This window comes from Phoenix dactylifera, chromosome 17, assembly GCF_009389715.1.
Source record: "Phoenix dactylifera cultivar Barhee BC4 chromosome 17, palm_55x_up_171113_PBpolish2nd_filt_p, whole genome shotgun sequence".
Lineage (NCBI taxonomy): Eukaryota > Viridiplantae > Streptophyta > Magnoliopsida > Arecales > Arecaceae > Phoenix > Phoenix dactylifera.
This window is the reverse complement of record NC_052408.1, coordinates 8,565,070-8,582,991: the sequence shown is the minus strand read 5'-3', so window position 1 is coordinate 8,582,991 and position 17,922 is coordinate 8,565,070. Positions and strand designations below refer to the sequence as shown.

The 17,922-nt window shown below is 42.6% G+C and overlaps 2 protein-coding genes and 1 long non-coding RNA gene across 3 annotated transcripts; all 3 read right to left on the bottom strand.

Annotated features, from left to right (window-relative positions):
* Positions 1-2,291: 2,291 nt before the first annotated feature.
* On the bottom strand, positions 2,292-3,974 carry LOC103706444 (B3 domain-containing protein Os02g0683500-like). The gene has a single exon (XM_008790540.4). The coding sequence runs from the start codon at positions 3,578-3,580 to the stop codon at positions 2,669-2,671; it is 912 nt and encodes a 303-aa protein (XP_008788762.1). The 5' UTR covers positions 3,581-3,974; the 3' UTR covers positions 2,292-2,668.
* Positions 3,975-11,818: 7,844 nt separating this feature from the next.
* LOC120104354 lies at positions 11,819-13,365 on the bottom strand. Its single transcript, XM_039115278.1, has 2 exons — positions 11,868-13,365; positions 11,819-11,824 (listed from the first exon to the last, which is right to left on the bottom strand). The coding sequence occupies exons 1-2, from the start codon at positions 13,164-13,166 to the stop codon at positions 11,819-11,821; spliced, it is 1,305 nt and encodes a 434-aa protein (XP_038971206.1). The 5' UTR covers positions 13,167-13,365.
* A 1,113-nt stretch (positions 13,366-14,478) lies between these two features.
* Positions 14,479-15,885, bottom strand: LOC120104205. The gene is made up of 2 exons (XR_005506673.1): positions 15,647-15,885; positions 14,479-14,715 (listed from the first exon to the last, which is right to left on the bottom strand). It is a non-coding gene; the product is annotated as an uncharacterized LOC120104205 (long non-coding RNA).
* Between the last annotated feature and the right edge of the window lie 2,037 nt (positions 15,886-17,922).

The following is a 17,922-nucleotide window of genomic DNA, read 5'->3' as shown; positions in this document are numbered from 1 at the left end:
ACTGAGGTAAACTTCTCAATTATGAATCATAAAGCCTTAAAGAAAATCTTTCTCACCATTTCAATCAATAAAGCTTCTGTCACTGAATTATTAGCACAATATCTGTAATCCTCACCATTGTTACATCTTTCATGACAATTCTCTACCGTAAATCTTTGCCTCCCTCATATTTTCAAGGCTGATTTCCTAATAGAATGATCTAAATAATGGTGAACATCATAGATGAAATTGGATATAAAATAATAAGGAAACCAACATTTTCTTCACATTATTACCCTATATCATATCTATAAACGGCTTTTGCCACATCCTCTGAGCTTTGGCTGCCACTGAAGCCTAGTAACTCTTTCTCTACTTCACTGTAGGGCCAAAGTTCGCACTTCAACATCTACAATCTATAATTTTATATATTGTCCTCCTATCTTAATCAATCGTGACATAAATAAGTGAACCCTAGGTAAACTTTATTGCTACTGGCTTCTTTACAAGCTAAAATAATTTGATATACATTGATTTTGCTAAACCGCTATCTCACAATAAAAGATAATATCAAAATACTAAATGTAAGCTGTTCGTCCTGTTCTACATTATTTAAGCGTACGCCAATTTATCATCTCCTCGTAACTTTTAAGGCCTACATTATTTAGCCTATATATTTTATTTATTTTATGCCTATAGAGGGACCAAATTACCAACAAAAATAGTAGAACAAAAACAACACGCTCTAATTCCACCATTAATGGCAGATAGAAATCAAAGGTCTGTAATCCTTTTGTTATGATGCCATGAATCCAAAATATTTTATACTTATTAGAAAACAATTTCACCATGGCACCATGCATTTTATTTTGAAAAATTGATGTATAAAAAAGTAATTTTCGGACTGCATTAAAAGAAAAATGAAAGGTGCCATTGTGCGAAGATGATCTGGATTTTTGAAGAAACAAAACTTTCCTATACAGTTTCAAGATTTATCCGCTAGGAGAATAGGGAGAAGTGAATAAGCTACTTGATATTATGATGGAATAACATACATCTCACAGAACTCAGTCAATGTAGATAATATTACTCAAACTAACAATAGGAAAAGCTCACATCTCAAGCGAGCTTCAACAACTTCAAACTTTGATATAAAAATACTTATATGTAACGATGCATCAAACAAAGTCAACACAAAAAAAATATGGTCTTTACATCTTTTTTTTTTTTTTTTTTTTTTTTGACTCCGTATATAAATCCAGTTTAGCAAAAACAACATTTTTTTCCATGCTTCCATTTTCTGTAATAATTCTTGATTTTAGAATGTTGATCACGTTTTGGAGCTCCATGCTGCCTTTTGTTGTTCCGATTAGGCTCCTATTCGTACTTTATCCTTCAAAGATACAAACTCAGGTTATCATGTTTGCTATTGCAGACATAGTCTAACAGCTTATGAAGTAATGAAGTAAGACCTCCCCCCAGCCCATTTTCTTCTTGAGAGGAAAAAATAAGTTTAATTCATCTCATAAGCTGTCACATTGTGTAGGCTAGAAGAACATGTCACAAAAAAAGAAGCCACGCTATATAGAAGACGAGGCCAAGAAAAGTGGAATAAATCATTATGGGGCGAGTCTTTTTAACAAAAATATTTAGTTATGATTTGACGTGAAATTTTCTGTTACTCTCTATATTCTTTGTATAGTGTCCCATCTATTTGTCCCTTTTCCTTAGGTTAGAAACACTGTTAATCGCATGCCCTTATAGCCCATTACGGACAACACTCAAAGTCCATCCACCAGCTTAGCTCATGTCACAAAAGATACACTTAACTAGCATCTAATAAAAGCATATAAAGGTGTAAGCTTAGCATTTTTCTTCTAATAACATAAAAAGGCTATCAACTCTTTTTAACCAACTCCTAGCAAACTTTTAATGGTATCGTATCTCATAGAGCCCCATTAATTTTTTTATAACACAGTAAGCATGAATCCTTCTTCTTTCTACAAATATATAACTTTCCAGTTGTGCAGAACGGCCTCTTTAAGCAATGTGAGGTCTCTTAAATAAAGCGATTCTTAACTCAACTATAAATGCACTGAAAGGAGAATCAGCAAAGGAGGCAAAGATCAAACCTATATAAGAGACAAAAATGAATAAAGACTAAATCCAACCTGTAATACTCCATCAATCATCTCTCTTCGATCCAAAGCATACAATCTTGTTATGAATGGATGGATGAAGCTACAAAAACCTAGCAAAGATAATAGACAAAATCGAACCCAAGAACAAATAAGGAAACAATTAGCTTAAAATTTGTAAACTGAAAATATCCATAGCTTGAAGCATATGAAAGAAAGGTCAGAAGAACAAGGCTACTACACCAAAAATAGGGCTCTGGGTGAAGTATACATACAATTTTAACACATGTTCAAGAAGAAAGGAAAAAAAATGTAGAAATATTATAGCTCACATACATCCCTTTTTCCCTATTCTTCATCTTCTTTCCCGATCATTTTTTTTTATTATGATGAAGAAGAAAAGGGAATGAGAAAATCCTGAACCCCTTCATTCAAGCAAGCATAAGATGGGAGTACATAACAAGAGTAAGAATCTGAAACTTTCTTCTTCTCCTTCTTGCTTCCTTTTCTCTGAATTATAAGTGGAGATCTATGGATGAGTGCAGCTTACTTCATGGAAGCCCTACGGTGGACTCGAGCCCCAACAGCCCCAATTCTCGCTGGAGAAGAGGAGGCCTAGGCTGCGCCAGAGGCAGCCTTTGAGCCTCACCGAGGCCCTCAGGTTCTGAGCACTCTAGGTTCACTCCGAAGAGCCGGACTCGCTTGGGCTTTGCTGAGCCATGGATCACCGGCACCGAGCCCAAAACCATCGGCAGCCCCACCACTCCACCACCCCCGACTTGCACTCGGACATGCGGTGGGGGACGCACCGATTGAAAATAGACATACGACCCGCCATCACCACAAGCGCCAGGGCTTGCAGCATTGCGCATGGGAGGTACTGAAGGGGGAAAGTGCCCGGCGAATGGCATGGTGGTGGCAGTGAGGGGCAGCGGCATCAGTGGACGATGGAGTGGCAGGCGGTGGTGGGAGGAGCCAAGGCGGCGCCGCCAGTCGATGAAGAAGCGGCCACGGCTGGACTCACGGACACCGCGGCAGAAGGAGATGGTGTCACCTGCGTCAAGCCGCTTGTCCTTGACGAAGCGGCTCCATCCCTTGGTCATGACATAGCTCTGGCTGCTATTCCAGTAGGAGTAGCGGAACTGCCATGGTTTCCCGGTGCGGTCCTCGAAGCACAGCGAGAGGCCCTTGTCGGCCATCGACGGGTCTAGAGGGAAGAACTTCTCAGCATACTGCTTTGGAATCACGAGTCGGTTCAGCTTCCCGACATCGCTCGGCGTCACTACCTTGTCAAACATGTGCTCCCTCTCGATCGGAAAGGCGGCGGGCTCGGCATGAGGAATCCAAGTAAGGGAGGAGGGGGGAGTAGAGGGCGAGGGAGCGAAGGAAGGGTTCTTGGATGCCTCCTCTTGGTCTTCTTTTCCACAGTGGTACCTATCTCTCCTTCCATGGGTTAACTCCATGTCGCTTGGGAACTATTCGAATTCTTAGAGGAAACTTTTAGGAAAGATCGTCTGTGGCTTCTCTTTGTTATTTGTTTCCACCGGAAGTCTCTGGGTCCCAAGAGAGAGATCAAACTAAGGGGGAGCAAGGAGAAGGCTCAGAGTTTGGCTTGAACACTATGGGAAGAAAGAGGAAAAAGATATAGGTACTGTGACATGTCCTTTTGTTCTGGCAATCTGACGGCCCTATAAGGCTCCTTGAATAAGGGTGGGAGTATTTAGCGTCTGGCTAATCAAACGGGAAGATGCAGGACGGAAGGATGGAGGCATCACAGAGAGAGACAGTCACAGAGAGGGGGAGAGAGAGAGAGAGAGAGAGAGAGCTAAGAAAGGAAGTCTTCTACGGAAAGGTGGTCCAGGAACTATCTGCCATTGGTAGGGCTCATGTGAGCCTGTCCTTTAATCATATGGGTCTTTCATATATGCATTTGTGATAAGTCTACAAAGGCCAGTTGTTGTGATGGATAACGTGATCTTGCCATCGACATGCCAGTGTAACAAAGTCACTCTCCATTGTAGAAAGGAATAATTACTTTTTTCAGAACAAACTACAAGATATTTCTCACAAAAAAAAAAAAAAAACTACAAGATGCGAGATAGGATAGTATGATATAATTTAGGATTTTTTTAATATATCCTTATAAATATTTAAAATTATATGAATACTTTCGAAAATTTACTATTTGCATATTCCTAATAAATTTAGCATTTGTGTATATACTCTTATAAATTATTTTTTTGTATTGTATATGCTTAACTCAATAAAAGTAGAAGTGCAAAAGAAAATAATTTATAAGGAATACATGTAAATAATAAATTAGTAGGGATATATACATGAAAAGGAAAAATTTATAAAAGTATACATGCAAATTGTAAATTTACAAGAATATACGTGCAATTTCAAATATTTATAAGAGTATATATGTAAAAGAATAATTCATAATGATATATATACAAGTTGTAAATTTGTGAAATATATACTCAATTTCAGATATTTAACAGGATATACAAGCAAAAAATTGTATAATTGATGAGGTGTGTGGAGCACACAATGGAAAATCATACACAAGTGAAGACTAGTAGATAGAGAGAAAACCAGAAGCTTAGCATGTGTATGAAAATTTCTATGCAAGTGCAGGATCTATCATTCGATTTTCCTATTACTGGAGTAATCTAGCTTGTTTGCTTTCTATTTGGTGCCATGCTTAAGTGACGTTTATTCTGATGCTATAGATGGATGATAGGATGTGTCTGATGGGCATATGGGACCCAACATAAAAGCTTTTATACATGCATCCCCCAGCCACACACAGAAGAGAGAGAGAGAGAGAGAGAGAGAGAGAGAGAGAGAGAGAGAGAGAGAGATTATGGTGGAGTTTAAAACCGGTGGAGGCAAATGGGTATTACTTGTTAAATTTGCTTTTGGAGGTGTCTTTTTGACTTTTGAAGGGCATGGGTTTCAAACAATGACCCCTCTCTCTCTCTCTGATGGAGAGATTCCGGTGGCAAGGCTTAATAGACATGTTACACAGACAGGTGACTTGAGACTCCCACCACTAATTAAAAAAAAGAAAAAAGGGCCAGTCATAAATAATTAAGAAAGGAAAGAGATGATACATCTATCTTTTTCTGATGCAAGGGAGATTGGAAAAGCAACCAGTCACCCAAATTTATTCAAGATGAGAAGGTATTTACAAGAAAGATGGATAGTTTTACAGGTAATTAGTTAGAGAGGTTACAGCCAGTAAAAAGATAAAGAGGGAGCTTTCAAGGTTTATAACAATCTTAAGGGATAAAAACAAGAAGAGAGAGAGCTATTGAGGCTACCGGCTAGTCCAGAAGTCTTCACTATCCTTTTTCCAAACCAGATGAAGAAGAAATAAGGATAGTGATTTATCGACATTCTCCTAAAACTAATTATAGTTGGCAATTTGGGAAAACAAAGTTATATAGGATGCTTAGACAGGTGAAAGCGTACGTAGATATGACAAAGCTAACAAGGTATCTACCACTAGTTTACGTTACTTTTTTCTCCTCTTTTAAACTCTGTACTTTTATACTGATATTTCTAGAAGTTTTCTTACATGATTGCTTTTAGTATTTATCATTTTTCTGAGTGAGAGAAAATATTGTCACGCCCCCGAAACCCATCACCCGGGTCCGGTACGCGACCGGCCGCATGATCCCTAGAGCAATGCCCTAAAGATCATGCAAGGCCTATGATAAACAACAATTCAAATAATTCCAATAATTCCAATAAATGCCAAAATCAAAGATTAATGGAATTCAATCAAATCCAGCTACAATGTACTGATTTATTACATAATTTCAAATGTCCATAAATCAAAGATAAATTGACTTCTAACTATCTAGCAGTCTGAATCCAGATCGAGCTCACTTCTTGTCCCATCCGACAGATTCTACGAATCCAGTGCCTCTGAAAAAAAATGTAAGTGTAGTATGAGCTTTTTCAGCCCAGTAAGAATCCCAACAGCCACACACAACAAAATCATAAAATAATCAAGTATCAAAATATATATCATTTCATCATTTCAAAAGCTCAACAAACAACAAATATATGTAATCAGTACATATACACAAATCCTTTTTCACATTATGTGATCCATTCCCGTATTACTCAAATTCCAAAGTTTTCAAACTTTTCATTTCTGGCGTTGGACTAACCAAGATCATGTCCCAGTCCAAGACTGTACAAATCCCACGCATAAGCTCGTGGCAGCTATCCCACGCGTAAGCCCGTGGAGGCTATCCCACGCATCAGCTCGTGGCCGCTATCCGTAAGCCCGTGGAGGCTATCCCACGCGTAAGCCCGTGGAGGCTATCCCACGCATCAGCTCGTGGCCGCTATCCGTAAGCCCGTGGAGGCTATCCCACGCGTAAGCCCGTGGAGGCTATCCCACGCATCAGCTCGTGACCGCTATCCGTAAGCCCGTGGAGGCTATCCCACGCGTAAGCCCGTGGAGGCTATCCCACGCATCAGCTCGTGGCCGCTATCCGTAAGCCTGTGTAGGCTATCCCACGCATCAGCTCGTGGCCGCTATCTCATGACAAGGTTAGTCCAACCCATATTACATGTCTAGTTTTACATGTTCGATCACATTCCCATCACATCACATATTTTCATAAATTTTCAAAAATATGTTATTTCTTCCCAAATGAATATATCTCAATATATTCATTAAAAACAACATGCACGCCTCATAGGTGCCGCATCAACACATAAACAATAACAACATAATAATGAAAATATGTTGATAAACATTCATCTCATATGTGTCATATCAGCTCACAAGCAATAACAACACAACCGTAAAATAAATCCAACCAAAATGTCAATATATGCATAGAAGTGCTCAGATGTAGGGATTCTTACAGAAATTGTAGACTGACTCAAACACAGTCCGAATCACAACCTACGCGCTGGGGTGCTGAGTCCCCTGATCAAAACCTCCTGGCACCGCTGTCTCCTCCCCTACAGCATCAATCACAAATCACAAACTAAATCATTTAATATTAAAATATTCTGAACTATAATTCTCATCTGCTATGGGGTCCATCACCAGGTCCCCAAACATCTCAATCCCTCCAGATCTAGGGCAATCGGGGTGGCCCGACTCCCACTCCGTACCACCGGCCCATGTCGTCGCCAGCCGTGGCCGCTGCCACGCCGGCGACGATGGCCAGTCCCGATGAAAAGACCAAAAGAAGGGTGGATGATAGAGAAGGGTTCTTCCTCCACCTCTTTGGTCCAAGGGCAACAGTCGGGGTGGCTGTGCCCTCACCTCCCCACCCTCGACCACCATTGGCCGAACCATCGCCGGCCGCCCCTGCTGCAGTCGCCGGCGATGGTAACCGGCTAAGAGAAAGAGAGAGGAAGAAGTCTCTTCCTCTTCTTCTTTTTCTTCTTCTCTTATTACTATTATTATATTATTATTTTCCCTCCTTTTTCTTCTTCTTCTTCTTCTCCTTCTTCTTCTTTCCAACCGACACAGACCCCTCCCCCTTCCTCCATTTCTTCCACGAAAGGCCACCGTGATGGTGGCTCGGCCCCCAACCGACGACAACGACCGTGGCTCTCACCGTCGTCACCGGCCGGCGGCCAACCGACGAGAGGAAGAGGGAAAGGGGATGGGATCACGAGGGAGAGAGCCTCAGATCCACACTTCCCATCTTCCGTTAACCCTAGAAATCCCCCCTCAACCAACCCACACCAACACGGCCAACCCCATCGCCATAGATTCCGGCCAATCCCGGCGGCCGGTGGTGGCGAAATCCAAAAGAAAGGGGCCGAAACAGGGGTACCCTGTTTCGGATCCCTCTTCGACGGCTTCACCGGCCAAATCTCCAATCCAACACCTCCCAAAATTCAGAAATGGAAAGCAAAGGAAGGGAACCAAGCTTACCTCGGTCCGGCGGCGTGCTCCGGCGACCTTTCCGGCGAGAGATGGGTGGAAGAATCCGTGAGCAACCCGGATTAAAAAAAAATCACCGAAGAAAAGAGGAGGGTTTCCCCGCGGCCGGCCGGATCTCGGGTCTCCGGCGCTCGTCTCCTCTCCGGTGTCGCCTCTCCAAGCCGCCGCCGCCGTCGTCCCCCCCCTTCTTCCCCCTCTCTTCCACGATCGTGCCCTAGGCACGATCGTGATAAGGGGGTTGGGCCCGGTCTTTTCGGGCCGGCCCAACCGCCCCTTTTTTTTTTGTTTTCTTTTTTTTTTTTTTTTTTTTTTTTTTATTTTGGGGGTTTTACATTCTCCCCTCCTAAAAAAAATTTCGTCCGCGAAATTAATGTACCTGGAATACCAAAGAGTTGAGGATGTTTGGCTTTTATTTCTTCTTCGAGCTCCCAAGTGGCCTCTCTTTCGGAGTGGTTGCTCCATTGCACCTTTACATAAGGAATGGTCCGACGTCGCAACACTTGATCTTTTCTGTCCACAATCCGTACCGGGTACTCATCATAAGTCAGATCCTCATGCAGACTTATAGGCTCAAAATCTACCACATGGTTCGGGTCCGAAATATATTTCCTCAGCATTGAAACATGAAATACATTATGCACACTTGATAAAGCTGGTGGTAAAGCCAAACGATATGCCACTTCTCCAACTCTGTCCAAAATCTCGAACGGACCAACAAACCTAGGGCTCAATTTGCCACGAATTCCGAACCTCATCACACCTTTAGTAGGAGATACTCTCAAGAAAACATGATCGCCAACCTGAAACTCCAGTTCTCTTCTCCTATTGTCAGCATAACTCTTTTGTCTACTCTGAGCTATAAGGAGCCGTTCTCTAATCACCTGTATCTTATCCACAGTTTGTTGTACTATCTCTGGACCCAATACTTTTCTTTCTCCCACATCATCCCAACAAATTGGAGATCGGCATTTTCTGCCATACAGTGCCTCAAAAGGAGCCATCTGAATGCTGGCCTGATAACTATTGTTGTAGGCAAACTCAACCAGCGACAAATGACTATCCCATGCACCACCCAAATCCATGACACAAGCCCTCAACATGTCCTCCAAGATCTGAATAGTGCGCTCCGACTGTCCATCAGTTTGTGGATGAAAAGCTGTACTGAAGTCCAGTCTTGTACCAAGAGCTTTATGAAGGCTCTTCCAAAATTGTGACACAAATCTAGTATCTCTGTCAGATACAATTGAAACTGGAATCCCGTGCAGCCTCACAATTTGCTCTATGTACATACTTGCCAATTTCTCCAAAGAAAAACCAACTCTAAAAGGCAAGAAATGTGCTGACTTGGTTAGTCGGTCAACAATCACCCACACTGCATCATTACCCCGAGGAGTCTTAGGCAAAGCAGTCACAAAATCCATGGTGATATGTTCCCACTTCCACTGAGGAATGAGAAGAGACTGTAGTGGTCCAGCAGGCCTCTGATGCTCAGCTTTCACTTGCTGACACACTAAGCACTGTGCAACATATTGAGCTATATCTCGCTTCATGCCACTCCACCAAAATTTTTCCTTCAAGTCCCGGTACATTTTAGTACCTCCTGGGTGCACTGTATAAGCTGAGTTATGGGCCTCATCAAGAATCTCTTTCTTCATTTCTGGCACGTTTGGCACACATACCCTGCTCCCGAATCTTAAAGAGCCATCTTCATGCACCCGGAATTCTGACTGCACACCTGACTCTACTGTTTCTCTGATCTTCTGTAACTCTGGATCCTCTCTCTGAGACATCCTGATCCTTTCAATCAGAGTAGGTTGCACTGTGAGGGTAGCCAAATGTATCTTAGGATCATGTAACCGTATCTCAATCCCTGATCTCTCCAAGTCTAATACAATATGCTTCTGTGTAGTGATCAATGCTGCCAGTCCACTTGAGGATTTTCTGCTCAAAGCATCAGCCACTACATTTGCTTTCCCTGGATGGTAACTAATAGTCAGGTCATAATCTTTCAGTAGTTCTAGCCATCTCCTTTGCCTCAAATTCAGCTCCTTCTGTGTGAAGATATACTTCAAACTCTTATGATCTGTGAAAACCTCACAGTGTTCTCCATACAAATAATGCCTCCATATCTTCAGAGCAAAAACTACCGCTGCCAACTCCAAATCATGTGTAGGGTAATTCTGTTCATATGACTTTAACTGTCTAGAGGCATAAGCTATCACCTTCCCATTCTGCATCAGAACGCATCCTAGTCCTTTACGAGATGCATCACTGTATATGATGAAGCCTTCTGTTCCAGATGGAATAGCTAGCACTGGGGCTGTCACCAGACGCTTTTTCAGCTCTTGAAAACTCTGTTCACAGTCATCTGTCCATTCAAACTTTACTCGCTTCTGAGTCAAGCGACTTAGAGGCATGGCAATACGGGAGAATCCCTCAACAAATCTTCTGTAATATCCAGCCAATCCCAAGAAGCTGCGCACTTCAGTTACATTGGTAGGTCTACACCACCCAACCACTGCCTCCACTTTCATTGGATCAACAGAGACACCTTCTTTGGAGATCACATGCCCAAGAAAAGAAATACTATCCAACCAGAACTCACACTTTGATAGCTTTGCATACAACTTCTTTTCTCTAAGAATTTGCAATACTACCCTTAGATGTTCTTCATGTTCCTGTGAGCTCTTTGAATACACCAAAATATCATCAATGAACACCACTACAAACTGATCTAAATAAGGTTTAAATATCCGATTCATAAGATCCATGAAGGCAGCCGGTGCATTCGTCAAACCAAAAGGCATGACCAAAAATTCATAATGCCCGTATCTGGTCCTGAAAGCTGTCTTAGGTACATCCTCTGCCTTTATTTTCAATTGGTGATAGCCAGAACGAAGATCAATCTTCGAGAAAATCTGAGCCCCTTGCAGCTGATCAAACAAATCATCAATCCTTGGTAGTGGGTATTTATTCCGTACTGTCACCCTGTTTAGTTCCCGGTAGTCTATACAGAGTCGGAGGCTACCGTCTTTCTTTTTCACAAATAATACAGGAGCGCCCCAAGGGGATACACTAGGCCTGATAAAACCCTTATCCAGTAACTCCTGTAGTTGTTCCTTCAGCTCTTTCAATTCAGCTGGAGCCATTCGATATGGAGCCTTTGAAATTGGTCCAGTGCCAGGAATCAAGTCGATGGAGAATTCAATCTCCCTATCAGGGGGTAATTCTGGCAATTCATCTGGAAACACATCTGGAAATTCTGCCACCACAGGGATATTCTCTAACTTGGGCTCCTCTTTCTGGGTATCTAACACAGCAGCTAAGAATCCTTCACAACCTTTTGTGAGAAGCTTCTTAGCCTGTAAAGCTGAGATTAATTTCATTTGATGAGGTGACTTGCTACCCACCAACCCAAACACTGGCTGACCAGGGATCTGAAACTTGATCGTTTTCTCAAAACAATCAACAGTGGCATGGTATGCTGCCAACCAGTCCATTCCAAGAATCAAATCAAAGTCATTCATCTCTAAGACCAACAAGTCTGCATTCATTTCCCTGTCCTCAACGCCCAAAATACAGTTCTTGCAAACTGAATTAACTAATATAACATCTCCACTTGGCGTTGAGACACAAAGATCAAATTCTAATGGCACTGGTGATATTTCAGTATTCTTTCTAACAAAATTGGCCGATATGAATGAGTGGGTAGCACCAGAGTCAAATAATACATTTGCATCATATGACATTAACCTAATCATGCCTGTCACCACTGAATTAGAAGCCTTGGCATCTTGCTCTGTGAGTGCATAAACCCGACCCTGGGTCCTAGGCCTCTGCTGCCCTCCCTCTTGTTGTTGTCCCTCCTGAGGTGCTCGATTTCCAGGGGCTCTCTGAGAAGACTGAGGTGCCTGTCGCCTCTGCTGTTCCTTCCCACTAGGACAAACAACAGCCTTATGCCCTTCTTGACCACAAGAGAAACATGGCCCCCCAATCCAGGTGCAGTCTCGCTTAAGATGAGGTCCTCCACAGCGGTAGCATCTAATAGCACCTCGAGCTTGTCCTTTATCTCTGGTGACAACTTGATTCGGTTTCTGATCCTTTGACTTGAAGGGTCTACTATTTTGGCTCGGAGAATCAGTGGATCGAAACCTTTTCTTCATATTCTTTTCTCTGGCAGCCTGGGCATTGTCAAGCCCTTTTTCTATCACCAAGGCTTTGTTAACCACATCTTTATAACTGGACAGTTCAAATGCAGCGACTTGTTGTTGAATCCTTCCCCTGAGCCCATTTTCAAATTTCCTTGCTCGATCACTTTCCTCTGATATCAAAGTCGGAGCATATCGGGACATCTCTTCAAACTTTGCTGCATACTGAGCAACTGTCATATCACCCTGCTCCAGTCGGTCAAACTCCCTATATTTTTGGAATCGGATACCCTGGGGAAAATACTTCTCATGAAAAACCTTTTTAAATTCCTCCCAAATGAAGGGGGCATCATCCGGACCAAGCTTCCCTTTCTCCATCTCCCACCAGTCAGCTGCCTCACCCTGTAACATAAATGTGGCAAAAAGAACTTTCTCCTCATCAGGGCACCTCAGAGCTTGAAAGACTTTCTCCATCTGTTTCAGCCAGCTCACAGCCTCCATCGGGTCAGCTGTACCTTTAAATGCTGGGGGTGCATACCTCTGAAAATCCAACAGACTGACTCGGTGCTCCGACTGAGCTGTAGTGCCTTGGAACTGTTGTTGCTGCTGTTGTTGATACATAGCTTGCTGCTGCTGCAACTGTTGCTGCAAGAACTGTTGCTGCACCTCTACCATCCTCATTATGTCTTCCCTGGCAGCAACTTGCTGTTGCACCATCATTTGCATCAACTGTGAAGCACTTATCGTCTCCTCATGCTGAATACTTGGTCCTTCGGATGTCCCAATCTCCGGAGCTCCCATCTCTGGAGTACTACCAGTAGGGTCCATAGTGTGCTCCTGCTGTGGCACACTCCGAGTCGGCGTGGATGAGGTATCTTCCTGCTGTCCAGAGGGTGCCCAAGCCGTGGAGCCATCTGCAAATCGGGTCGGCTTTCGGGCACGCCCTCGACCACGCCCTCGCGCCATATCAACCTACACAATTTTTCCAGCATCAAGATCATCAGATTAAGAAAATTTCGCATCCTTCATATGCTAATCACACCATTTAATATCTTATGCATTTAGTGATTTTCCCCACTCAGGCTTACTCGAGCCTAAACCCTAGGATTCATAAACCTTAGGATACCTTAACCTTAAGCTCTGATACCACTCTGTCACGCCCCCGAAACCCATCACCCGGGTCCGGTACGCGACCGGCCGCATGATCCCTAGAGCAATGCCCTAAAGATCATGCAAGGCCTATGATAAACAACAATTCAAATAATTCCAATAATTCCAATAAATGCCAAAATCAAAGATTAATGGAATTCAATCAAATCCAGCTACAATGTACTGATTTATTACATAATTTCAAATGTCCATAAATCAAAGATAAATTGACTTCTAACTATCTAGCAGTCTGAATCCAGATCGAGCTCACTTCTTGTCCCATCCGACAGATTCTACGAATCCAGTGCCTCTGAAAAAAAATGTAAGTGTAGTATGAGCTTTTTCAGCCCAGTAAGAATCCCAACAGCCACACACAACAAAATCATAAAATAATCAAGTATCAAAATATATATCATTTCATCATTTCAAAAGCTCAACAAACAACAAATATATGTAATCAGTACATATACACAAATCCTTTTTCACATTATGTGATCCATTCCCGTATTACTCAAATTCCAAAGTTTTCAAACTTTTCATTTCTGGCGTTGGACTAACCAAGATCATGTCCCAGTCCAAGACTGTACAAATCCCACGCATAAGCTCGTGGCAGCTATCCCACGCGTAAGCCCGTGGAGGCTATCCCACGCATCAGCTCGTGGCCGCTATCCGTAAGCCCGTGGAGGCTATCCCACGCGTAAGCCCGTGGAGGCTATCCCACGCATCAGCTCGTGGCCGCTATCCGTAAGCCCGTGGAGGCTATCCCACGCGTAAGCCCGTGGAGGCTATCCCACGCATCAGCTCGTGACCGCTATCCGTAAGCCCGTGGAGGCTATCCCACGCGTAAGCCCGTGGAGGCTATCCCACGCATCAGCTCGTGGCCGCTATCCGTAAGCCTGTGTAGGCTATCCCACGCATCAGCTCGTGGCCGCTATCTCATGACAAGGTTAGTCCAACCCATATTACATGTCTAGTTTTACATGTTCGATCACATTCCCATCACATCACATATTTTCATAAATTTTCAAAAATATGTTATTTCTTCCCAAATGAATATATCTCAATATATTCATTAAAAACAACATGCACGCCTCATAGGTGCCGCATCAACACATAAACAATAACAACATAATAATGAAAATATGTTGATAAACATTCATCTCATATGTGTCATATCAGCTCACAAGCAATAACAACACAACCGTAAAATAAATCCAACCAAAATGTCAATATATGCATAGAAGTGCTCAGATGTAGGGATTCTTACAGAAATTGTAGACTGACTCAAACACAGTCCGAATCACAACCTACGCGCTGGGGTGCTGAGTCCCCTGATCAAAACCTCCTGGCACCGCTGTCTCCTCCCCTACAGCATCAATCACAAATCACAAACTAAATCATTTAATATTAAAATATTCTGAACTATAATTCTCATCTGCTATGGGGTCCATCACCAGGTCCCCAAACATCTCAATCCCTCCAGATCTAGGGCAATCGGGGTGGCCCGACTCCCACTCCGTACCACCGGCCCATGTCGTCGCCAGCCGTGGCCGCTGCCACGCCGGCGACGATGGCCAGTCCCGATGAAAAGACCAAAAGAAGGGTGGATGATAGAGAAGGGTTCTTCCTCCACCTCTTTGGTCCAAGGGCAACAGTCGGGGTGGCTGTGCCCTCACCTCCCCACCCTCGACCACCATTGGCCGAACCATCGCCGGCCGCCCCTGCTGCAGTCGCCGGCGATGGTAACCGGCTAAGAGAAAGAGAGAGGAAGAAGTCTCTTCCTCTTCTTCTTTTTCTTCTTCTCTTATTACTATTATTATATTATTATTTTCCCTCCTTTTTCTTCTTCTTCTTCTTCTCCTTCTTCTTCTTTCCAACCGACACAGACCCCTCCCCCTTCCTCCATTTCTTCCACGAAAGGCCACCGTGATGGTGGCTCGGCCCCCAACCGACGACAACGACCGTGGCTCTCACCGTCGTCACCGGCCGGCGGCCAACCGACGAGAGGAAGAGGGAAAGGGGATGGGATCACGAGGGAGAGAGCCTCAGATCCACACTTCCCATCTTCCGTTAACCCTAGAAATCCCCCCTCAACCAACCCACACCAACACGGCCAACCCCATCGCCATAGATTCCGGCCAATCCCGGCGGCCGGTGGTGGCGAAATCCAAAAGAAAGGGGCCGAAACAGGGGTACCCTGTTTCGGATCCCTCTTCGACGGCTTCACCGGCCAAATCTCCAATCCAACACCTCCCAAAATTCAGAAATGGAAAGCAAAGGAAGGGAACCAAGCTTACCTCGGTCCGGCGGCGTGCTCCGGCGACCTTTCCGGCGAGAGATGGGTGGAAGAATCCGTGAGCAACCCGGATTAAAAAAAAATCACCGAAGAAAAGAGGAGGGTTTCCCCGCGGCCGGCCGGATCTCGGGTCTCCGGCGCTCGTCTCCTCTCCGGTGTCGCCTCTCCAAGCCGCCGCCGCCGTCGTCCCCCCCCTTCTTCCCCCTCTCTTCCACGATCGTGCCCTAGGCACGATCGTGATAAGGGGGTTGGGCCCGGTCTTTTCGGGCCGGCCCAACCGCCCCTTTTTTTTTTGTTTTCTTTTTTTTTTTTTTTTTTTTTTTTTTTATTTTGGGGGTTTTACAAATATAACACGTTTTATGAGTTAATCTTAGTTTCGAGTAAGAAAATTAATCTTATGATCCAAATAAATGAGTGCATATATTAAAGAAATACTATAGATCTCAAGTCAAATTAAGATTATATGAGCCTATCCTTTATATCAAATTGATAACTTGGGGAAGCAAATAGAAGTACAAAAACTAATTGCAAGGTTAGATAGAAAGAATAGCAGCTAAAATTTTCAAGTTGGATTTTTTTGCATGAATACTCTTCTAAATATCGAATTTTACATGAATACCTATGTAAAACACTTGTTTTGCTATTTTATCTTTTTTTATCTTTATTTTTGCATATATATCCACCCCATCTAACGCCATTAAAAAAATTAACGGTTTCTAATTAAAATGACTAAAATATTCTTTATGGGTAGATGTGCAAAAAGAAATATTTATAAGACGATCATAATAGAATATTAAAATATAATTTCAAAATTTTATTTTATTTTTAATTAAAATAAATATGATTTTTATTAATGGTGTCAGAAAAATCGTTATATTAGAAGTATTTGTGTAAAAATAATATTTTATAAAGATACATAAATAAATATAAATTTTAAAAAAATATTTACATAAATTTAAATTTTTAGAAGTTTATTAATTCATGAAAAAAAAAATCCTTTCAATTCAAACCTCATGGTACTCTTGCATCCTCTCCCAAGTCCCAAGTAATAAAGCTGTGTTCCATGATTCGTAAGTTGGGCTCGCTATGCCTGCCGTCCCATATTTCTGACGGCGCCCATAAAGACCTCGCACCCTCGAAATTTTTAGTAGATCCATAACGCACTATATCCGTACTGAAATATGAAGGATTAACACTTTTAACACACTAAAGTTCTGAACCACCGGAAGAGGCGCCAGTAGTGGTCCCAATTTCATTTGGAATTCCTTAATATTACTTTTCTACGAATCAGCTTATGGTCCTCACAAGGATCAATCGCGCAGTACCTCCGGTGTTAATCTTTGGCATTATTATACTTATTTTATCCTATTGAATTAAATTAGGTCCCCTAGTTGATGATATTATCTATGGCCTTCCCAATTTTTTACAGAAAGACTCTATCTTGTTTGTCACATGCAAGGTTTTGCTAAGATATCACGCTTTTGATATTCGACCACCTTAAAGCCATGAAGAGAGTTTAAGCGTAGCAGATCGTTAGAAGCTGTTAGTCTAGAGTGTTAGGTGTAGCATCGTTGCATGAATAAGCTGTTTGCGTGTGGCTCTTGCTTTGCTTAATTACTAAACAAGCTAAGCTAGAGCTAGCTAGTCTTGACTTACTTAAGTTTAGCTTGCAATTAAGTTCGGTGCTGGAATAAATAAATAAGAAATAATATAAATAAGAAATATTTTAATTAAATATAAACATATAATGATAAAAACTAGCTCAAACTACACACGTGAGCCCACGCGCATACATGCACGCGTGCGGGGACACACACACACATACATATATATATATATATATATATATGATAGAGACTAGTCCAGAAGAGTTCTACATAAAATAATGGAGGTCCTACATTGATGATCCGAGTTATTGGCATAAATTAATGAGTGTAGATCCAAGCCGAGCTTGCTTTCTCTCTCTTTCTCTCTTTATATATATATTATATATTTAGGCATGCGCACGTGTGGGTGTGTCGACTTCATTGGATCAAAGTGGGAGTGCCTTCTCGGTGCTCATGGCCATGGGCCCATCCTCGTCCTCTAGTTGGTCTTCACGTAGCATGCAAAGAAGAAGAAGGTATGATGGTGATTGATTTGAGCTGCAGAATCACATGCGTTCTGTTGACAGCAATCACATGCGTTCTGTCGATTGCTAGATTCTCCTGCTGTCGATGTTATAAGTGGATATATGGCATTAGGCGAGGCTATGTTTAATTTGAAGAATTAGGGCAT

Bases quoted from the DNA above. Each gene is read 5' to 3' on its own strand.
- LOC103706444 (XM_008790540.4), bottom strand. From the start codon at position 3,580: ATGGAGTTAACCCATGGAAGGAGAGATAGGTACCACTGTGGAAAAGAA.
- LOC120104354 (XM_039115278.1), bottom strand. From the start codon at position 13,166: ATGGCGCGAGGGCGTGGTCGAGGGCGTGCCCGAAAGCCGACCCGATTT.